The sequence below is a fragment of the Thunnus albacares genome, chromosome 8 (genome assembly GCF_914725855.1).
Source record: "Thunnus albacares chromosome 8, fThuAlb1.1, whole genome shotgun sequence".
NCBI classification, from domain to species: Eukaryota; Metazoa; Chordata; class Actinopteri; order Scombriformes; family Scombridae; genus Thunnus; species Thunnus albacares.
Window position 1 is genome coordinate 14,431,459 of NC_058113.1, and position 24,244 is coordinate 14,455,702.

General features: G+C 38.8%; 3 protein-coding genes across 4 annotated transcripts; 1 reads left to right on the forward strand and 2 right to left on the reverse strand.

Moving 5' to 3' along the window:
- Positions 1-1,671: 1,671 nt before the first annotated feature.
- Positions 1,672-24,160, forward strand: LOC122987622 (carboxypeptidase Q-like). The gene is made up of 11 exons (XM_044359603.1): positions 1,672-1,798; positions 2,341-2,467; positions 3,388-3,603; positions 3,756-3,872; positions 4,048-4,255; positions 4,368-4,575; positions 8,238-8,349; positions 9,041-9,132; positions 9,828-9,923; positions 10,555-10,660; positions 22,980-24,160. Exons 2-11 carry the CDS (start codon positions 2,341-2,343, stop codon positions 23,138-23,140), a joined length of 1,443 nt encoding a protein of 480 aa, XP_044215538.1. The 5' UTR covers positions 1,672-1,798; the 3' UTR covers positions 23,141-24,160.
- Positions 11,499-14,936, reverse strand: LOC122987624. Its single transcript, XM_044359605.1, has 3 exons — positions 14,524-14,936; positions 13,737-13,947; positions 11,499-12,115 (listed from the first exon to the last, which is right to left on the reverse strand). The coding sequence occupies exons 1-3, from the start codon at positions 14,803-14,805 to the stop codon at positions 11,913-11,915; spliced, it is 696 nt and encodes a 231-aa protein (XP_044215540.1). The 5' UTR covers positions 14,806-14,936; the 3' UTR covers positions 11,499-11,912.
- Positions 16,619-21,277, reverse strand: LOC122987625. 2 transcript variants are annotated; one of them, XM_044359607.1, is made up of 3 exons: positions 20,871-21,277; positions 17,635-17,767; positions 16,619-17,490 (listed from the first exon to the last, which is right to left on the reverse strand). In XM_044359607.1, the coding sequence occupies exons 1-3, from the start codon at positions 21,123-21,125 to the stop codon at positions 17,291-17,293; spliced, it is 588 nt and encodes a 195-aa protein (XP_044215542.1). In that variant the 5' UTR covers positions 21,126-21,277; the 3' UTR covers positions 16,619-17,290. The 2 variants fall into 2 exon arrangements, with proteins under 2 accessions (XP_044215542.1, XP_044215541.1); XM_044359606.1 differs by lacking the exon at positions 20,871-21,277 and adding an exon at positions 19,932-20,827.
- Positions 24,161-24,244: the final 84 nt, after the last annotated feature.

The following is a 24,244-nucleotide window of genomic DNA, read 5'->3' on the forward strand; positions in this document are numbered from 1 at the left end:
ATTGACCCATTTCTCCTTAATTCCCCCTCTCTGACAAGTATCATTGGCCACTTAGGTAATATTTTTTTGTTTCCACACAGTATTTTGGAGCCTTTGTGTTGTATTAATCTTGTTTTTCATTGCTGGTGTCAAGACTGAGTCCAAATTCTAAGTCCAGTCATTTGACAGAAATTCATGGTGTTTACAGATGAAACAGATCTAAATGGAGTCTGCAGTCAGCTGCAGGTAAAAGCATTCAGTTGTACTTTGCTCCACTTGTTTGCACAGTAGCACAAAAAAACATTTCCTCCTGGCCTCAAGAAACATCCTCTTACAAACGTGGGTGCCAGAAAAAAACGTTTTCAAACCACCATGTTAAACCGAGCCAGCAGTATGTAGATGGAGCCAAATGGTCAGATGTTTTCCAGAACCTGACAATGCAGAGAAGAAAACACAAATGGCAGAGAAAACAGAGTGAAAGACAGGGAGACACTGAATGTCTTATATCATTATGTAGAAAGCAAATGGCTTAGACAACAGTAAAATGCCTCTACATGAGTATGGTGATATACAAAAGTAGTAGATTGTAAGGAAAGTATGGGAAAATATTAATTAGACCTTTCTCACGGGATGAGACATTCACAGAGGATGCTGACACATTGTAATTGAAGATTAGTGGTAGAGAAGGATGGGGGCGTAAAACCACAGATTGGGATGTGGGCAGAGAAGTGATGAGTTTTCCAGTGTGGATACAATGCATTCCAAGCACTGCACATCTTTTTGGCAACTAGGATCATTGACAAGGAGATCTGGTAAAGTCAGAATATATAAAAATGCCCAATCAAATTGTTACATTGTAACTTGGCTTCTGTGTGATATGAGAATAAACAAAAGTCGGAAGCTGTCAGCTGTGATAGGGAGTCAAAGGGAGAACAATACAGTTCATATATTCAACTGTGTTGTCTAGACTCTATACAACACGCTGCAAATTACGCTGCAAAGTCAGTTGTATCCCTGTAGAGTCTAGGGGGATATGACTGACTTTGCAGCATAAATTGATCCTCTTCTATCTGTTATAAGCCTGAAATGAAAAGGCAACATTCTCTTGCATTCACATTGTTCAAAAACACTTAAACTTATGCTGAATGTATTGAAAAGTGGTTAGTTGAAGGTAAGTATTATTTATCTGTGCCACAGCAGTTAAATAGAGGGTCAGTGTGAACTTTAACCCTAATTATTGAAGGATTAATGTCAATGTTAAAGTGCTGGCTTTTATCATCATTTTCCTTAAACTGCCTGGATAAATCTTGGCCTGTATGACAAACATCATTTGCTATACTAATGAGTAGTAGTATAGTAATAAAATGCATAATCTGAATAGACTAGGTAGCCCACAGCTGGTGCTTTACAGTGAGTAATTTTTAAAAAATTGATTAGTACAAGTTTACCATATAAAACGTTGTTTATAACAGGCTAATGATACGTTTTATTTATAGAGCTTGAGCTTCGAGATATTCAGAGATGCTTAGTATTTGTGTTTGCATCTTTGAATTGTTGCATAGATACATTTGCAGTTGGAGCAGATTTTTTTATGCATATCATTTTATTTTTCAATTGATATTTTTGCTAATTTTGGAAAATGTTACTGCTACAGCTTTTATTGTGAAAACATTCAGACCGGAAGCTTGCTGTCGTTAGGCACGCGCTGAATGACGCAGACGGAAACAATATTTATTTCCTTGCTTCACTGTTGTATACTTTCAAACTGTTTAAAACCTGTAACTTCAACGATAACAAGGCTACTAACCTGTCGTGAAGGGTTTGTGTTATTTTATGGAGCTTTTTAAGTCAAATGTTATGAACATTGTCGGTCCCTGAACTTGTTAAACTGCTGTAACGTTAACTCTCCATCCTTCGTCTGTATTAAAATTTGTCTAACTGTAGTGTAATGTTTGGTTTTTAATTAAAGATAAAGCTCAGTTAGTTTGTCTTTGTACATACGTTCATCTCAATGGCGGCGTATTTGTATGAATAATAGCCCAATCTTAGACACACTAATAATTTGTGTCCTAGTCAGTAAGTCCTCGTAAATGTTATTTAAAAAACTAATTGTAGCTAATACACAGGATTAAGTTTGTGGTGCTACAGGAATAAAATTGATTTACAGTTTTTAATCCGCTCAATAAGACGGATTGCAATTAAAAGTGATTCAGTTGTGATTTGTCCCTCATGTATTAATTTGTAGCAGTGTTGGATCAGTGATATACAGCTTAGTATAGTTAGTAGGACTTATCCTGTTAGAGGTTAATCAAGCAGCGATGAAGTCACAAGACTATCACACTGATATATGTCTGTCTGCAGATGGCTCAGGGTGGCAGACGGCCCATCCTCCTCTCCTTCTTGTTTTTCTCCATGTTATCATCTCCGTGTGGATGTCACCCTCACTCTACTTGGGCCAGGGCTGCATTCAATGATACTACAAGGAAAGGTACCTCAAACCCTCTCACTGCCACATATTTAGATGAGGATGCCAGTGTCTTTGAATTCCTGTAAATATTGTATAAAAAAACAGTGTCACAGAAATCTAATTGTTAAAAACGATCAATTATTATTCTGTCATTTACAGATTAACGTTATATTCGTGTTGTGAAAAATCTTAATTGAAAATGATTCTTTCTGAGCTGTTACACATTTGTGCTTCTTTGTTTTGAGATATACTGAACTGTATCCACATTCCAGCCATTTATCATGAAATGATACTGAATGTAGACTTAGTCAGTGTGGACAGTCTGATTACCACTAATGTATGCTGTGTAGGGTAGTCATCATTTTAACATTGCTTCCCTGACATATCAAGCATAGGTTTTTTTGACAGGTCTGTGTACAAACTTTTGGCTTCCATGCTTTCTTACATAGGTTGCTAGGTACTATTTCATTCCACATTTCTTGTATATCTTATGTACAAATAGAATTATACTGTATATGTTATAGTAGGAGTGACTGCACTCACCAAGCAATATTTTGGCCAATACTATTAACATACATGAGGGGGGCAAAATATTAGGAACACTTCTCAATATAATGCACTCCAGTACACCACCACCACCCACTACAACCTCAGTAATAAACATAAAGTAGAATTATCACCTTTCTGACAATGTCAGCAAAAACCAAAAATGTATAAGCTTTGTAAAAGTATAATTTATGGCAGGGCTGTTGTATTGGATTGCAATAGATTGCACAGGTGTTCCTAATGAAGTGCTCAGTCAGTGTATATACCTACATGTACCTATACGACAGCTGCGTAAGGTGTATTAAGTTATCTACTTAAGTGACTACTTTACTTAAATGATATTCAAGAGGACTTGGACATAAAACCTGAGTTTTCTTTTTTTGTTTCTCTGTGAGCCTCTGACATGGCTGCAGAGGTGGCAGGCTATGGTGATGTGGCTAAACAGATCATTGACCTGGCTGTGTTTGGAGCCGCCAAGCACCGCTCTTACAGACGGCTAGCTGACTTCACCGACACCATAGGGAACCGTGTCAGTGGCTCGCACAACTTGGAAATGGCTATCAAATACATGTCCAATGCTATGATACAGGATGGCTTGGATGTACATCTAGGTGAGTATGCCTTTAACAACACTGTGGGTTGTATGAGAGAGGAAGCCCTTTTAAATTGGACTCACCTGGATGTGACAAAGAATCTCTTTTTGATATATCAAATGTAGCAGTGAGTTTTCTTTTTGTATCTCCTCTTGCGGTTTCTTCTCCAGAGCCAGTCAAAATCCCACATTGGGTGAGAGGGAAGGAAAGCGCAGAAATGACTGTACCCAGAGCCAAAAGTCTGGCTATACTGGGACTGGGCAGCAGTGTAGGGACACCACCTGAAGGTAAAGATCATACTGAATAAAACCCTACAACTTCCTCTGATTCCTATGAATGTCTCATTTTAGTCACCTTTAGGCACCTAGACACTGGAAGATTCTTTAATAATACAATGAGTATTTATTTTATTTATTTATACATATGAATTTGTTTTTCCATTCTCCACCTCTGTCTGTCTAGGTATTGAGTCAGAGGTGTTGGTGGTTCAGTCTTTTGAGGAACTGAAGCGCAGAGCCAGCGAGGCTGCAGGGAAGATTGTGGTCTTTAACCAGCCGTTTGTCAGCTACGGGGAGACGGTAGCTTACCGCGCGTTTGGCGCCTCTGAGGCAGCTAAAGTGGGAGCTGTAGCCTCACTCATTCGGTCCATCACTCCTTTCTCTATTAACAGGTGTTTATCTGTCTGTGAAGAGAATATATCACTGGTAAAGTGACATTTGATCCCCAACTTCTTAGTCAAGTAAAGGTTTAATTTACAAAAGTGTGTCTCTCTTTGTCTCTAGTCCCCACACTGGTTGGCAGGACTACCAAGATGGAGTGAAACGCATCCCCACAGCCTGTATCACTGTGGAGGATGCTGAGTTGATGTGGCGTATGGCGCAGAGGGGACAGCAGATCGTGGTCAGACTCACAATGGCGGCCAAGACTCTGCCGGATGCCGACTCTTTCAACACAGTGGCTGAGATAAGAGGCTGGCAGCACCCTGAGCAGGTACTTGTCTGCCTCAATTGTTGTTATGTTTCTCATCAAGCTACAGTCTCTCGTTTCCAGTCTTTTTATGTTGAGGCAAACCTATTTGGGTGGGCCCTCCATGTGATTGTGTGGGCGTTCTGTTAGAATTTCATTTTTGGAAGAAAGGCATTATTATGACTGTTCTTGTCTCTCCCTTAATTAGTCTTTCTCCCTGTCTTTTCCTCTGTTTGGTAGCATGAGGAAAGAATGTTGTAACCCCTTTTTGCTGACTGCAGATATTCCCACAGAGGTTTAGTCTGTCTTTATATTGCCTGTCTGTGTGATCTAATCTTTCCAGAGAGGCACGGAGGCTCAGCTCAGCTGGAAATACTGAGAAAAATCACTTTTAGTCTGTCAGTATAAAGTAGGTTTCTTTGGAAACACAGCAATGTGTAAACAAACCATTCACCTGTTTATAAATTATGATTTTAAAGTTTTTTACATTCCATGAAATAGCACTTCTTAACTTCTTTTGAAATTCAACAAGCATTGTCCTTGCACTGACTTACTATTCCCAAACTCTGACCATATGGAATTATTTATGGTAATTATTATTTATAAATTACAAACTTGACTGCATTTTTCACAGATCACTAAATTTTTTTCTCTATTGACTAGTCTAAACAACTCAGGCCTGCTGAAATGATCCTGTCCTTTTATGGCATTAATAGAGTTGTGATTTGTGAACACATGCTAATATAAGCAAACAGAAAGATAATTTAAGTCCACTTTTGGGCGGATTTTCCAGCACTGCAACCTGCAATTATTCTGAGTGTTTGCTTTTTTGAGAATAACTAGACTACTGTGTATGAACTACTGTATAGGAAACCTGAGTCAAAGGGGATAGACAGTGTTGCTTAGCAAGGACACTGTCCTGCAACTGGGATAAAATTAACTGATTCCAGCACACACTGGGCTAAAGGTGGGGTGTGCCCTGGATGGGTCATTAGTCTGTCACAGGACTAGCAGACTCCTAAAGTATAGAGTGAGATGTAAACTGTAAGTTTACATCAGGGTAAGGAGGACATGTCTAGCAGGTTAAACCTGATTAACGGATAAGGTGCTGCTGCACCAATCTCCGAATGAACGCAGCGTCACCCTGTGTGCAAAGGAGGCACTATGGCTCCCCTGATGGAAAACAACGCACTTTTATCATGCCTGTCTGAATAAAAGTGAATGAGGAGTGGGATCAACATTCACAGGGATAGCCCTAGTTGTGTTGCACTGACATATAGATGAGGGGTAACAGAGTTGTAGCACGGGAGGTAAATGGGGGGAAGCTTCTTGTTAAGTTTGACCTAACTTAATCAACATTTTCTATTTCTATGTATCACACTTGAATTTTCCACAGTGTGATCTATGGATTATGGTGTGTATGTTGGTGGAGATTGCCTGGAGCATGGGTGTTTTTGTTGTTGTTGTTAAGGAAGTAAGTACATTGTATGTGAAACAGGGGTAGCTTATGACCCTATTGTGTCTCACAAGAGTTCTTGTTGACAGAAGAAGGCGGATAGTTTTTGCACTGGGAATTTCCCAAGAGTGTGGCTATGACCTGCATATATGTAAGCCTTTACTCGCTGACAACCTCTTGAACCTGCAAATGGGAGGCCTGCTCATTCAACAATCACAAAATATCTCTTCCGGGAAGCACAGTTCAAGATGGCCAAAAAATTCCTGACTTTGATTTGTAACAAAGAACATAAAACAGGTCATAATGTCATTATGTCTTTCCAATCCGTGTAATTCTAGTCAAGTCTGTTCTTAAAAGCTGCTCCCTCGGGTTTAATTTGTGATTTTTTAAGTAGAGCTAACTGAAGAATTTGTCAGGAGACTTGGATTAGAGGAACATCGCTGATGTAAGCTGTTACTATTCTTATCTGGGAACCAACTCTCAGTCCCTCATTATAGAAAAAGGAAATTAAACACATGGCATGGTTGACATCATCTCTGGCTCTGTGACTTAGTGCTCCGGCTGGCAGTAGCAGCAATTGTGGTTAAAGTGTGTGTGTGTGTGGGTGTGTGCACGTTCATAGAAAGATGTACATTTGAGGTTTAGTGAGTCATTTCCACAGTTAAGCCTTTGAGAACCAGTGGGATGAGTTGCTAAGATTTTTTCCACTTACTCAACTTTTACATCTTCTATCCTCTAAATGAAAATGTTAACTTTGCAAAGTCTAAAATGTCCTGATGTGTAGGCTTTCTGTTTATGCTCATGCCTAAAATATAAATGATTTTGTCATACTGTGATTTCGATGAGTGCTGATTATAACTGTTTGTCTGTATTTGTTGAAAAAAAAGGTTTGTGTTTCCCATCTAAACTACATGTCACCAAACCACATCTAAACATCCTTATTATACTGTTGGTCTCTTGTGATTTGAACTACGTTAAGCACAAAGTATTTAGATGTCTCCACTGTCAACACATTGTAAAAAGCAAAGCAGCCATACTGTAGACTAACTGTCAGTTATCTGTGTCCCTCAATAGTAAGAGGAACAAAGTGTGTCATTATAAAGTCAACAGGGACAGAAGGATCTTAACCAACTTAGCAATCACAATACGATGGAAAAATCATTCATTTTAGGCTTAAATAATTAGATATGAATGTCCTGACCTTTCAACAATAGTGGTTGACTGAATTATTACAAGTGCAGTGTGTTTTCGAGCAAACTCCAAACTCAGAAACTGGATTGTAAAATCCCTGATGCATGCTGCAACCTTGGATATAAAGCCTTACATGGAATACGTACATGTTCGAGGTTATGGATTTAGAGGAAGACGGTTCTGGTGTGGCAACAACCACTCCAGTGATTCACAAATCTTGCACACAGCAGCAAGTCTGTGTGTACTTAATGTGTATGTATGATTTATATTCCCTACTGATGTATTCTTAGCTAATACTAAAAGCATTCAACTGTAGGCTACATATTTAAACTTTTTAAATACATCACTTACATTGAAAACGCATTACGGAGGGATTTTTAATAGCCAGTATGAACAGGAAGAATAATTGCATAACCTGTTTCAATGTTCATATGGACACCTTACTTTAACAGTATTTAACTAATTTTAAGTAAACTGGTGGCACATTCAGCTTTGAGCAGGAATAAATGCATTTTTAAATGTTTTCTTTTATGTATTTCTGTTATGTAGTGGAGGAAACACTGGGTTTGATTTTAATGGAATGCGTAGCCTCTGGGTCATTGTCCAGACTGGGCTTGCATGTTTTGTAACCTTGAACATCAGGTCAGCACAGGAGCATCCCAATGACGGGAATCCCACCCCTTGAAATTCCTGGAAATGGACATATCACTCTGAACTGTGTGCTTGTGTCTTTGCTTTTCCTTTTTTTATGAGTCTGTTTGTCTCTCTTTGCTGATAAAAAGCATTTTTATTATAAAAGACTCAAATTTGAGGCATATCTGGCTATCGTGTGTGTGTGTGTTATGTGTTTATGTGTGTTTTAATAAAATGTAGAAAGAATATGGGTCCGATAACGTTCTATCTATTCTGTTGTTCTTACATTTGTCCGATTCAAAGTTGCCATGAATACACACCTAGAAAAACTGTTTCACTCCATACTTTCAGCCTCTCTTGTCTATGATTGTATCTCTCTCTCTTGTATATCTGTCCGATCTGATAGATCGTCTTACTGAGCGGTCATTTGGACAGTTGGGATGTGGGCCAGGGTGCCATGGATGATGGGGGTGGAGCCATGATTTCCTGGGAGGCCCTGTCACTCATCAAAGATCTAGGTAACCCAGAGACACACACCCTCTACAGATATATAGCATATAGAAACACACACATACTGTACATGGAGACACACAGAGGAACTTCCATAGAAATATTTACATACTGTGAAAATGCAAAAAAGCAAATAAAACTGCAATAAGCTTATACAAGCTTGTAAACAAAGATGAGTAAATGATTTACTAATATGTAATCAGCTTGCCCTACGGAGCAGAACAGTCAACAGTTTTCTTTTTAAACAAGAGACCAGGCTTCACAAGTACAACAAGTAAAATATGGTAAAGCTCCATGAAAATATAGCAAAGCTCCATCAATCTAACCAGTTCCAAACTTTGGTGAAAATGACAAAACAATCTCTCAGACTGTAAACCTTCATTTCCCCCAACTTGTCTGTAGAGGAACAAGAGCACGCATAATTAGGGAACAGACTCAGATATACAGTGCAGTATTTTTATGGACAAAAGAACTGAATAAGCCTATAATCAAACAAGCTTATTCAACCAAGAGTACAATGCCTAGTGATGAAAAGTTTTAGCCAGTTATACAGTAATCTTCAGTGTATTATAAGTTCTAAAGAAATATACATGGCATATATATTTGCATCATGTAACTGGGGATGTTATCTGTCTCCTTCTGTACATATTTGCATCTGTATTGCTGTGTGTGTTCATTTGTGTCTATGTGTGTTTTTAGGTTTGCGTCCAAGGAGAACCCTGCGTACAGTGCTGTGGACAGCTGAAGAGCAGGGTGGAGTTGGAGCACAGCAGTACTATAATCTACACAAGGTACTACTACTGTTACTGCTGCAGTATGAAATAGGAGACACACAAAAAGCAAATATTGTTCCTGCTAGTGAGGAGCAGAGAGAGTCAGCTATGATTTCCAACATTTTTAACAAAGTATAGCGTGTAGGAGTGCAGAAATGTACTTTCACTGTGCTGGACAGGCCTTGGCTAGCTACCAGGTTTTTCTCTGGGCAAAAGATCTAAAACAATAATCTACAGTCTTATAGAGTTTCCATATTTTGAGCCTTTGCTGCCTATCAGGAATTGACCCATAGTAATGTACACTCTTAAAACAAAGGTAAAAGGTCTATTTTTTACCTAAGTACTGTAACACCCCAGCAAGCTGTCCAGATCTGTGTAAGAATGTTAATTGCCTCAATCAGCTAAGGCAGCTGCACTAGCAACTCCTAGTGGTTGGTTGAGGCACCTGAGCAGAGGAGGAAGTATATGAGGGAATAGCATGAGCCTTTGCATATGTTGGCAAACATTCATTTTCCTGAGTGTGTGTTTTAATTTGAAAGTATCTGTGCTTAATGTCACTTAATGTCACCTTCTGAGGCCTCTTATGAAGACTGAGTGGCTCTGTTGACTGAAGCTTGGATCAACTCTTTTCGGGTTTAATCACATCCATACTCTCTCTTCACCTCTTCTATGCGCTCTGCCTCTTTCCTGTGTCTACTTCCTCTCCTACTCAGGTGAACATGTCCAACTATGACCTGGTCATGGAGTCTGATTTGGGGACATTCAGCCCGATGGCTCTGCAGTTTACAGGCAGTGATGCAGCACGAAAGGTAGGATTGTAAACACGACACTGTCACACAATCATTATGTTTTATACATGTTAAACAGACTGGATTCTGCAGAGCACAGATTCTGCAACGTGGGGAACATTTTACTTCCCTGCTTTTTAGTGTGAATGAGTATCCAGTCCTTTGAATGTGTGTTTTACTCTATCACAGTTACACCTCACCTTCAGACAACATTGAACTTCTTCCACTTAACCTCAGTGTAGAGTGTGCATTAAAATCACAGGAGGAACCAGAGCAGCAAAACCATGCTTAACAGAGAACCATCTTTTGTGTGAATGTGACACTGTAATCCCTCACAATATGGTCACAGAAAGTCTACTGTGGACATTTTTCTCAACTTGAAATTATATATCAAGTTTCGCATATTAATTGCATACAACTGAATTTGTTTTCTTTACTTTGTATCCAAGAATTTAAAGGTAAAATTTAAACTCCAATCTTGCTGTTCTGTCTGGTGTCTATCTTTTAAATTACAATGGTTGTTTAATGTACAAATCTGACAATTCATTTTTTAATTTAAATAATGTTTAACTATGTTTGAAAAGCCCTTGGGGCATTACAGACTGTGTGATGAGCTGAGAAGCAGTTTACTGGTGAGCGTCTGTGTCAACAGGTGATGGAAGAAGTGGTCAAACTGTTGGCTCCCATTAATACAACCAAACTGGAGATACATGGAGAAGGGACAGATATCTCACCTTGGATGCAGGCAGGAGTACCAGGTCAGTTTTTAAATGTCTATCTGTCTTTCTGCAACTAGCTTTCACTGTAGGGCACAGTGAAAATTCATACTATAACAGTTTAAGAAAATGTGCTATGTCTGATTTAACAATTTTATGTCTGTCATAAACATAGAAAAAAAACTAAATAGAAAGTAACTCATCCCAATTTCTGTGGAACCAGTTTGAACTTTTCCTGAAAATGCTGTGCACACAGAATCACATCCTCATTGATGAACTATGGTACACCATGGGGAAGTAGGGGGTATATATTCTTGGATTCCCGAAAAATTTCACTTGAATCTGCAAGGTATTTAAAGTGTGGGTAGGGAATTAGAGAATTTTCAAGAAGAACCTCTGAGCCAGACGACATCTTCCCATGAGACTGCTGACTATTTTTTTCCACCTTGAATGGTCAGTATACACTACAAGCCTATAAACACAAAAACTAATTACAGAATGAAGAATGATGTAAGATTTAACAGAATATAATCAATAGAATTAAATTGTATTGTATTGGAACACACAAAACTGAACCAGTGAGATATGAAATCCCCCATTTGAGCGGTAATCAAGAAACTGGATGATACCAATTGGTTTGATTTTCAAGAATTTTTATCTTTCTGAATTGTTTATTATGAAAATAGATTAAACCCTAAACAGTGCTGCTTTGAATAGATTCATATGACAGTCTGTGTCAATCTTTGTGGCTTTCAAGGGGATTTAGTGGTCTGGATTTTCTGTCTGCCTTTGTCTAGTTTCTGTGGAAGTGAAATTGTAACATACACAGAAAGACACTGTGGTAGCCTTTAGAAGAGGAACTGAAAAAAGACTCAAAAACTTATATTTTAAACATTTCATTTAATAATACAACTAGGCCAGCTGACCAGAAATAACCCTGCTTAAAAGCATCCTTTGTTTGCATCTGCAGCTGGTATTCAGGGATGTTTTTAAAGCTTTCTTCTCTGTCTTCCAAGGCCTTTTAGTGTGTATATTAAATTAAGAACATCTGCACTGTAATGTGTGTAATGTGATAAGCCCAAATTAGTAGCAACTAGCACCAGTTCAGTTTAACAGAGGCTACTGTTAAGCCCATTACACAACTTGATAATGGTTGACATCACTTCATGACACTACTTAACACCATAATCCACATTTCCAGCATGAATTGTTCCTTTCAATAATCTTTCATTCGCTAACTCTTCTCCATGCTGGAGTTTCCAAAAAGAAAAGAATTACAACACTGTCCACATGGTCATGTTGAGTCCTTTGGTTCCTGAACCAACACAGACAAGCTGCACTCCGAGGGTCCTTCTTCCTCGTCTGTCAGGCTGAGTCGAGGTCTCTTGGCTGGTCTGTCCACTATTGTTGGTTGTAGGAACAATAACGGACTGTCCAAAGGGAAGGTGAGGGTCCCAACACCGCAGTTTCTCATTCTGGGCTCTCTCACCTGGGTAGCTTCAATGTACATACACAGAAATCAGTAATCCTGTCATTGGTGTCTGATTTAGCAAAATGAATGAGTACACAATTAAGTTAACTGAGCAGCAACAATAATAATATGACAATAACAATAATAACAGCTTTATTTAAATATGAATTGATATATAACATACTGCATCACTTCACCAATGTACATCTTGTTTATCTTGTAAGCTGCTCATAGTAATTTATCTCATGCACATCAGCACTTTCACTCTGCTTAGATGCCAGTTGCATCTTGTTTTTAAAGCATTCATATTATGCCCCTTTCCCAGTTTAATATTTTCATTTTTGTGGTCTATTTACAAATGTTTGCATGTTTTTATGGTCAAAAAGTTCCTAGTTACTTTACAAGTCATGGATGCAGCCCCTCTGTCTCACTCAGCCTGAAACGGGCTTTTTTGGCTCCTGGCTCGCCTTCTAAAAGACTCACTCTGTTGTGACTGGTCAGCTGCCTAGAGCATTTCGGGAAATGTCACGCCCCTTACCATTACCATTGGAGGGTAGCTTAAATTGATAAGAAAGTAGAATATGCGGATATAAGCAATGTGCTTCTGCTTTCACCTTTTCAGTCATTACGTAATACATAGACTGTTGACTTTGTCTATGTTGTGTAGACTGTTTATACTTATTGTATTGTTTGTGATGACTGAATAAAAAAATACTACTTCTACTACTAAAAAAAATGTTTAAAAAATACTACTACATATTACTGGAGTTCAGCTCCTAAGGCTTCCTGAAATGCTAAAAACATTGTTGTAGCAACATTGTTACTGTTGCTACAGTAACAATGGTGTCGGTTCAGCCCTACGTATTCAAGCTGGAGTCTTTTTTTTTTTTTTTTTTTTTTTAAATCTAAGTAGCTAAGAATTAGACTAATGTTGCTTGTGTTGGGAAATACTGCCAAAATTATCCTGATTCAAATTTAGCTACTAACACATGTTCCCTGTTAAAAATCAAATGTGTTTGGATTCCTGACTGTAGAGTGCAGCAATATAAAGAGAGTCCAGCAGATTAGAGGACAGATTTCTTTGTTGTATACAGTAACAGTGTTGCTTCCTGGATCAATATCTGTCCTGTGCAGTGATGTTGCCCTGAATTATTATTTGCTTCAGTATAAAACAGTATTACTTGTAAATCAGTGTTATTTTCCTTATTAGGTTGTAAGATGAATGAAACAGATTCCAGCCCCTCCTACATGGGTGGTACACCATCCAGGCCTAGAGCTTAACTGTTTAAATCCCTACACCCTGCAGTACATCCACAACATTAACAGAGCTGGAAGTAGTTTCGGTGCTGACACCGTTGCCTGGGCACCTGTGACTAAAAGGATAAAAATATATAGATATTTTCCGCTCTTACATCATAACAAAGTCAAAGGGTAACCCAACACTCCTGCAGGAAACTGTAACCTGTGCATCTGATTAGAAACAAATATAGTTTTTAGTTTATGATACTATGATGCACGCCAATATGACTTTATGTTTCTAGTTTATAAACTAATATTATCTTTTTTCTAGTTTATAAACTAATATGACCTTTTTTTCTAACTCCAGCAGTAAATAACACCCATGTTTTGTCTTTATTACATACACACCTTTGCTTCTCACGTGCTGTTTCAGTGTGCCGTAGGACAGCTGTGTGGCAGCAGATTTTGTGGAGGGAGAGTAGTACATCTGTGTGCCAACAGATAACATCAGAGGGCAGAACTGCGTTGAAACAGAGACTGTAGGTTCAGGGTCAGTCTGGCATCCCTTGTGTCTGTATTGTGGTGTACTGTGGGTTGTAGAGGTCTGTTGTGACGTACTCTAATTGGGAAAAAAGACAATGAAAAGAATAACTATAGTCTTCAGGAATAATGATGTTTGCTATGAACAACTAGCTGGTCCACGGGAAACAACGGTGTTAATAGATCAAAGAAGGTTACTGCCCTGCATCATTAGTTGCAGAGCATTTTTGCAGCATAGTTAACTAAAGAACAGGCTAATATTTTAAATCCTGTCATTCCTTAATGAAAAACAGTGCAGACAATGAAATATACAAAGTCTTTTATTCTAGCCGTCTTTCCTCACCCTCCCCAAATGCTCCATGTTAGCAAGTTAACGCAGTTACCTGGTTTACTTCTACTTGGGCGGGGGGGTGTGTTCATATTAATCCTCGGCTGTTGTGAAAATATGCGACGATTTGCAGCGGATATGGTTGAACTAAGAGCATATATCTGACTGCTTGGTGTAGGTATTGTTATGTGCAAATCACCGTTAGCTCCCTAAAAAAACTTTAGCTACCTTGTATAGGCCTGTTATCTGCACTGAAACTGAATTCATAGGCCATTTGGTCCGATTGTCAATACGAGAGTAACATTTCAGTGATATAATGTTACTTACAGCTTGCGCTTCGGACTCCTCGACACGGCCCTTTATAGACGGAACAGATCCGTCTTTTAGCACCAGCCTAGCAGAAAATCCTGCTTCATACTGGGCTCTGTTGAGGAAACAGTCCTCAGTGAAGTGGCGTGAACACACAAACACGTATGCATATGGCTGTTTTTTGCCCGAAAATAGAAATTGTATCCACTTTTGCCTGGTGCTTTCGTCTTTAGGGAAGGCAAACAAGTTTAACTTCTTCTCCTCTCCTTCACAGCCGAAAAAGCACTTTCTGGGAGTCATACTGAACGGCTTCCTAAGAGCTGCCGAACGGACCGAAAATGGCGCCTATTCGGTCCAATAAAAATTGCTCGCCTGCATACGCCATCCATGGCATACACCAAAAAAAGTTTCTAGCTTCCGGGTTTATTTCCGGGGGTGGAACAAGGAACCTATAAATATAATAATAACAGGTTCCTTGGGGTGGAAGGGTCATTACGTCACCGTGTAGCGCGTGCATACACATTGGTGAATAACAAATGAAAGGAAAAAATCAGTGCAGGTCTGAATACTTGATCTCTACAATGAGGGAGTCCAGCGACTGTTATGCTGTGGGGGGCATTTTGATTTGATTTATTGATTGAGACAGTGTGCAGTTTTAAACATTAAAGATGCACAGCACCGGAGCTAGCTCAAAGCTAATTTGCATCTGTAGTCCCCCACAATCAAAACATACAACAGCACAACAACAAACAGTACAAAGCAAAAAAAACAACACACAGAACACACCATACAAAATACAAAGCTACACACGACAGCACATCACATACACCCACAATGTCAATTAGAAATTAATAATGTAAACTTGTCAAATTAAAAGCAAGACTACCTGTGCTAATAAGAAGATCATAGATGGAGTTTAGACTCAGTGGTCACACAGTTGATTGGTCTTAAGTAGATTTTTTAATTTGGCCTTGAATGTATTGGTTGAACTACAGTTCTTCATATCATCAGGTAGGGTATTCCACTGAGTCGTGGCTTTCAAAGAGAAAGCTGACTGCCCAAATGCAGTGCGACGAAATGGTATGGTACATGGTTTGGGTCCACTTACCTCCTTAGAGGGAAGGCTCACTGCAAATCAATACAAAGTTGTTCTGAGTGATCACTTTTATCCTCTGATGAAACATTTCTATCCTGATGGGAGTGATCTCTTCCAGTATGACAATGCCCCCCATCCATAGGGCACGAGGGGTCACTGAATGGTTTGAAGAGTATGAAAATTATGTGAATCATATAGTATGGCCTTCACAGTCACCAGATCTCAACCCAATCGAACACCTGTGGGAGATTTTGGACTGATGTGTTAGACAGCGCTCTCCACCACCATCATTAAAACACTAAATGAGGGAATATCTTTTGGAAGAATGGTGTTCATCCCTCCAGTAGAGTTCAGAGACTTGTAGATTCAATTCTGAGGCATATTGAAGCTGTTCTGGCGGCAAATGGTGGCCAACACCTTACTAAGACACTTTATGTTGCTTTTTCCTTCAATTTGTCACCCACCTGTAGGTCTCTAACACTTAATACTAAAAACTGACTAAATAAGGAATAAAATATAAATAAATGGGCATAATCAGAAAAACACAAGTGTTTTATTACAACACATCTACTGAATCTGTATATGTGTTTTTAAACTTTCCCTAAAAAAAAAAAAAAAAAAGAAAGAAAGAAGAAAATTACCTCTGTACATTGCTAGTTGAATAACACAACCCACATAGCAGGATCCAGTCTTAAAAAGGCTGCTGACATTTTAACAGTCAACTATGAAATTACAGTTTTCATTCAGGCCTTCTCTATGGTCAACAATCTGACATCTGACACCTTCACACAAAAGCCATGTAGAAATCTGTGTGGAAATGTTTCACTATTAGTTATTATTTCTTCATTTTTGACATGAAATACTGTATATAAACTAGCTCGATGCCAAAAACAATCCACTGGTGTTTTCACCTGTTCCACTGGTTAATTGTAAAATTAGCAACACTTGTTTAGCAGTAATGGCTAGAAACTGTACAAAAAACTCTACATAGTTTGGTTAGATTTTTGTGGATTTTTGATAGTGTTTCAAATATCTTCTCCTCCTCTCTCTTGTGTTGATAAAAGTGAAATTACATTATACACAGAAATACATTGTGGTGTAACTTGTAGAAGAGGAACTGAGAACAAAAACAACAATAACATTTGAACCTTCAGCCAGGCAGACCACAAGCACATTCCCTTTCTAAAGCAATGACCCAACAGATTATTTAGTTGCCTGAAGATGTTCACAGACAGTCTTCTGTTATTGAACAGTTTAGAAGAGCAGCTGAGGGTTTGGTGCTTTGCTCAAGGACACTTTAGAGGGTAGCTGTCTAGACAGAGACCGTTTGCAGTACTTTCTGGGTTCTGGTTTTTGAAGGATATTAAGAACATGTGTACTGCCATGTGTATCAGAGGGAGTAAATGGAAACCATTAAAACTTAGCAATAGTTCAGTTAGACAGAGGTTACTGATAAGCCCGTTTCACTCTGTAAACAATTTGGTGCCTCGGTGCACTGTGACTGGTAACATCGTTCCATGACGCTTGTTTTACACCACAATCCTATTTTTTAGGATTCTTAATTGGTCCATTCACCAACTTCTCTCAGTGAAGAAGTTTTCGAAAAGGTAACAACAACAACAAAAGAAAAGATACAGCTGCTGTGACAGTGTTACAGTACAACCCATGACAGTGACAGGGTCCGCAGGGTCATGTTGTATCTTCTGGTTCCTGAACCACCACAGATAAACTGCATTCTGCAGGGCTTTCCTCCTCATCTTTAATGCTGAGTCGAGCTCTCTTGGATGGTCTCTCTACTATTGTTGGTTGTAGGAACAGTAACGGACTGTCCAACGGGAAGGTCAGGGTGCAGACACCACAGTCTCTGCTGGGCGCTTTCACCTGGGTAGCTTCAATGCACACATAGAAATCAGTCATCCTGTCAGTGGTGTCTGATTCACAGCAACATGCATGAGCACACTTAATATTTAAGAAAATGGAAGCAAAAACAGCTGATTTTCATATATAACTTGATGATGTGTGGGACTACAAACCTGTACTTCGGAAGTGATTCTGCAGAGTTTTCATTGATAGCTGCGTGCTGACTGATTTTCTCTCTGGGGGGTCAGTCTGGGAGCCCACGTGTCTCACAGCAGGAAAGATTTGACAAATGCTGCCTTTGTTGCCCTAAATGCAGGGAAAAATGACACTTAAAGCTTCCATCATGAATCATGAGCCAAAAAACTGCATAGCTGCTGTTGCTTTGTTTTGAGCAAAAACAAACCTCAAATTGTGACACCTGTTAATACCTCAGTATATATGCACAGCGAACATTCATTTGTCACCTGAAGTCAATTGTGTCAAGTCTGTTTGATCATAAGAACCGCTAGTGAAGCTGGCAGCTGATCATCGAAGACCATTTCAGATGTGCTTCATTTCAAGAGTCGTAGACTGACAGTGTGGATGAGTCAGTTGTTGAGGAACATCACGGCAGACACAGGGTTCTTCTTACATGTGTCATTATTAGTAATTCTGTGAGCATTGTGATGGATACCCACCAGGCAATTTCCTTATTTGTTCTGACTGAGCTGCTGCTTTGATAAGTGGAACATGAAGAGCTTGACAATCTTCTACATCACGCATTGAGTGTTTTGTTAAGAGTTGGGAGGTTGGGCTGTGAGGTGAGACTCTCCTAGGGTTTATTTTAGGCTATGTGTTGAAAGAAATGGGTAAAGTGGATGTTCTTTGAAGTCAGCTTTATAAAAATTAGCAATAGATGTTAATGGATTTTTTTTAGAAGAGTGTAATTCAACTGCTTAAATTGAAAGTGGGTATTGAAAGGGAAAAGGCAAAAGAAGTAGGAAAATGAGATGAGAGGGAGACATTACTGTTGTGTCCAAGCTTTCTTAAATAACTATGTAGTAACTGCGATGTTCTTTATTTTTGTTGTCAACAAATCCCATGAAAAGGTCAAAGCAAACTGACAGTCTGTATTTAGTTGCTTCAACTGAAGATGTGGAGGAAGCGGCAGGCACTGTAGGTTTTAACAGACGTACCCAAACAGGGGTAAACTGTGCAACTGTGGGGAATTATTTTTAGGCAGGCATTTGGTGTGCTAGTGAGTATTTACAGCAGCAGGAAAGTGTATGTGGGATCGACTCAAAATAAACTACAGTGCTCATTTTCATGGTAATGAAGGAGCTGATGTGTTTTAAACAATAATGGAGCTCTATCGCACAGATGAATGACAATAGGAGGATCAGTTCATTATTGGTTTTGGCTTTTCATCAGATTTGTTAACAATAAGAAGGAAAAAAAAGAATATTACCATACTAATCTGTGGCTTGAACTGAGGCTGGAGCACTGAGGGATGAATGAAAACATGCAAGTTTTGTGAATACAGTATCTCTGAGACTGATCATCATGTTCTTTTAAACTTCAGGAAAAGCAACATACACAGGGAAGCATCGTTTAACGTAGTGTCAGTTTGAGGGATTAATTTTTCCTTTACGACAACTAAAGGGGAACAAGTAAAAGCTGTTCGGTTTCTCTCAGTCAACAGGAATGTATCTGAAGATGGGAATAGATGGACGTGTATATTTTTGTCCTGGGGAGGGCAGTAACACGCTGAAGGGAAGTGTTTCATTCTGCCCTGTCTCTACACTATCCAGAATAGACGATTAAAGCATTTTCTGCTGTTTACACTATTTATTAAATCCATCACAGCCTCACATACATGGCATAACGAACACTCTAGCCAGCTACTCTTCCCAAGTGTCTCACTCTAAAAAGTCAGTGTGGAAACAAGCACCACGCAACAGTACTATTATTACAGCTTGTTGTATGTTACCAGCACTTTCTTTGTGTGTTCCCTCTGAGTGTCTGGATTCAATAGATTTATGGGGATGATGTTACAGATAGCGCAACAATCTATCTGAAACTTCAGTAGCAAGTCACTTCTTTTGGGTTTGTTTCCATAGACCTAATTGTTTGTTTCTCTCTCGAGATCTGGCATTACTGTTAATGTAATGGCACGGTAATGTTGCTTCAGCTGTGGTAGGCTTTACTTACAAACAGCAGCAATGTAACAATATCATTTTAGATAGTAAAATTAGTCCAAATATATTTGGAAAGCATTGTGAGAACCAAAAGTGTGGCGGTGCATATGTTTGTCTTTTGTAGCTGGCATCAAACCTACTACTGTCGATATTTAGTTGGCTTCAAATGAGCCTTAACGTTCAGTTTCTCTCAAATCAGCGACTGCATCCTCCTCCACTGCATCCTATCAAGCGCTAGATAGTGCTAAACAGCAAAAGAAACACACAACACATTTACTTTTTTAAATACTTACATCTCCCTCTTTTGTAGTGTGATCACGGACTGTTGGTGTTGATCCCTCTTTTAAAAATAGTTTGGCAGCAAGTCCTGCTCGATATGGACCGAGGTTGGTAAAACAGTCTGATGCAAAGTGGTTAGCACAAACGTAAAGGTGTTTGCTAACTTTAGCCGGGACATCACCATTGAAAATAAAGTCAAACCACTCAGCTCTTCTGTCCTCTGCTGCTGGGGGCTGATGGAGTGATTTGTGCTGGTCCTTACAGTCCACAACAGCGCATTTTGCGTGTTTAGCTCTTAGCTTAGACATGCTGTGTTTGCTAACAGTTCGGTCACTTCGAAAATAACAAATGCAGGTAGGTTACCATTAAAATGACGCTCCAATTGACGTAGGAGGGGGCATCAAATCTGAATGGCTTGTTGAATCACGCGAGTTCACACCAAGTCAGCTCACAACAAACCGGCTGGGTGGTCTTATTCCACAGTTCGTGCGGTAGTAGACACATCAGAGACCCCAATATATACGCACAAGCACTGAAAAGGTGAGATTTTCATAACATGGTCCCTCTAAATCCATCACAGCTTCACACGCATGGCATAACGAACACTTCAGCCAGCTATTCTTCCCAAGTGTTTCACTCTAAAACGTCCGTGTGGAGACAAACACTCCATAGCCACAATATTGTTACAGGAAGAGGAGGCAGGAGGAAGAAGCAAGAAGTAGTAAAAGAAGGATGTGTACATCTGAGCTGGCACAGCTACTCCACTGAGATCTGTATATTTGGAAATAGTTACAGTACACTTAGCTACTTGTTACAAGTTTCCCGTTTTACAGATGGGTCTCGCACAGTCGGAGTCGATCTTTCCTTGAGCAACAATTTTGCTGTTTGCATCTTGTGTTTTTTTTTTTTTTTTAATAGTATTTCACATTTTCTGGGTGGGAAGCTTTACTCACCGGCGTCACTACTTTTGCAGGGGTAGGGACAGCATCAGGCTTTAGGAGAAGCTGCTTCTTGAAACCCATTTCCACCTCTCCGTAGTTGGAGAAGCACTCTCGCGTAAAGTGTAGATTGCACACGTAAACAGAGGCGCTGGGTATGTCAGCCCGTCCCAAAGCCTGTAGCCAGCAGTGAGCCACCTCTCTGTCGGACGGCAGAGAGTGCAGGCCATCTGTGCTTTTGCACTCGGGATAGGCGCATTTGCGACCCATATTTGACTTTAGAACAGTTTACAGGAATAGTTAGCAAAGCTAAAAACAAACTTCAACACCTTCTTCTTCTTTTGGTTTGATAACAGGTGGTAACCAGCGTTAGGGCGCATTACCGCCACCTATAGACACCCTAACCCACTAGTAAATACATTTTTCAAACGTTGAGCTTCCTGATTTCCCTCTTTAGTATTAATATATCTATCATTTAGTAACAAAAATACATTAACTCATTCAAATAGATTACTTGCTTGAGGATACTAGGTTATTAGCGGCAGTAAGTAGAGCTTGATGGTTGAAAATAAGTCGATTACACAAGAGGCTGCCCTCATAAAATCAAAAGATTTAAGATGTGACTCACTGTCATTTATGATTGTTGTGTCATGAAAAGAGGTTATAAGACAACTTACAAGTAATATCTTTATTTAGATGTACACCTCTTTTGTTCCCCTTTGAATGGACTATTTCATTTACTATATCCTGTCTATTGCAAGATGAAGAACACAAATCTGTACACAGAGTGACATTTTTAACTTTTCGCCCCGCAGTAATGGTGTTAAAACTGTCATCATCATCATGATTACTTTAGATAGTTGGTGGTTGGCAAACCAGTTTATATATGGGATTAAATTTGTGTTATAATAATTGAACAAAATCTCCCAAGAATCAAACAAAAAAACAAATAAAGTGAAAGTGGATAAAAAATAAACTGAAACCCAGAATATTACCTCAAAAGCAAAACTCAAGAGCGCTACATTTGATTAGAAATATTCTCACTTTTCTTTCACTGATCAGGATTTCTCTTTTGTGGTCACTTGCAGTTTCAGTTCTGAATTTTTCAGTTTCGGTTCTGAATTGTTTTAGTTGTTGTAAGTTTAGCCTTTGGGGTATTTTTTGGGATTCAATTTATTTTTATTTACTTTCAATTTTTTTTTAATTTTTCAAATTTTTTTTTGTTTGATTCTTGTGAGATCTTGTTCAGTTATTATGACATAGAAATAGTAGTTTGACTAGCAATTCACAGTCTAGGTCTACTTACAAGCTTTTCCCACATTTTCATTGTCCTTCACACACATGAGCAGGAAACCAAAGAGGAAGAAAAGGGTGGGGGGGCTATATTGGAAAAACTCTCGCTAAGCTCACCAGATCCAATGTACAATTGAATTTCTCTAGAAAAGGCAAAGAACTTCCAGTAAAGTAGATTAAGTGTAAAATTTTGCTTAGAAACTAACACTAACTAACTAACACTCCTGTGACATAAATACAAGCCTGATGTTGCTGTTTTTCCAATTAAATGATTAATGGTTTTGTCTATAAAATGTCAGGAAGTTGTGAAAAATGCCCATCACAATTTCCTAACTAGTTTGATATCTTCAAACTAGTTGTTTTGTACTAAACTCAAAGATATTCAATTCAAAATGATATAAAACAGATAAAAGCAGCAAATCCTCACATCTGAGGAGATGGAACAAGAGAATGATCAGAATTGTTGGTGATTCATTTTCTGTCTCAGTTAATAAACAAAAAAAGTAAATAAGCAAATTGAAACAGAAAGGACAGAAATGGCACCACAGTAAAAAGTGGAATTTGTTTTATCAAAACACAAATTAAGCACTTCACTCAGTGTTTGAGTTTTTGGTTGTTCTCCACATGCTAGGGTGGGACTGGGTCTGCAGCTTTAATGAGTTAAGCTACGTTCTCCTTCCACAGAAATGTCCGGGGGGATTAAACTGGATTGATGATGGTGTCTCTTTTCAGATGTGGAATTTTATTACTTTCAGTCCAGGATTGTGTGAACTATTGACTCTTCAATATGTAAAGTTTGTGTGTTTGTCTTTCTCACCGTCTCTCATCCAGGTGCTAGCCTACATGTGGCCGACAGTCGATATTTTTGGTTCCACCACAGTGAAGGTGACACCATGGACGTTCAGGACCCTCAAGACATGGACCTGTGCTCGGCGTTGTGGGCTGTGGTTGCCTACGTCGTGGCAGACCTGCAGGACATGCTGCCCAGGTAGCCAGGTACCACATGGGATGCTGAGCCTCCAGTGGACTGGAGGAGAGGATTATCACTGTGACCCTCCGTTGCACTGGTTAATTCCAAAACACACTGTCAAATCAAACTTGTTTAAAAATACTTGAGATTGGAATGAGTTTAAAATGTTTATTTCAGTATCTCTTTCCAATTTAAATGTGAATTGACCCAGAATCGATGAGAGAATTGAGAGAAGAAGTGAGAGAGGATAAAGTATTGTATTATAACATGAATACATTTTACAATTGAATTAATCATGTTTTAAATGAAGATCTAATAGATGTTGTAGCTCAGGGCTCCAGTCAGGACCAAAGACAGGGCATGTGAAGGTTTATTAAAATCCAAAAGCAACATAATAGATGATTTTATCATCTTTTTAAAAAATCATTTTACATAATAATTTAATGGTATTCGGAAGAGAACATATGCTGAGAACGAGGGAGACATTGCATTTTTTTTTTTTTTAAGCAAAACAAAGATTTTCAAATGCTGGTTTACTGTCTGGAACAAGACCAAGAAAATGAGATTTGAACATAAGATAGAGAGGTTTCTCAGGTATTGTATTTGTCTTAATGCCTTAATATCATGTGCTGCAGAAAGGATGACAATAGGAATGTAATTTGTAGGTCTGTTAAAGTGTAGAAATTAAAGAAAGTATAAGAAAGTCTCAAAAATCAGTCTCACCGTCAATTATTCACCCGTGGGAGAGAGAGAGAGAGGTATCATTAATGTTGGCTGTTAGTTAAACAATTCAAACAAGTGACAACAATAAGCTAATGAATGATAAATTGTGTTGAAAAAGTGTGGAGTTGTATAACTCCCCCCATGTTTCTGTCATTTTCCAGTATTATCCAAAAGAACCTCATCTTAAAAAGTTTGTATTTATCTGCTTTTTTATTGTTTTGGTTGATATTTGTATTATAACTTCTGCCCGCATTCTGTTCCTGAGTCCCGGCACATTTTGTCTTGTAATGTCATCAATAAAGTTTTTAACAGTGCTTTACATGGTTACTCCCATCTGCTTTTATGAAGTAATACTTATCATACACGTCTTATATGACTAATGGAGGAAGTCAAGATGATGATA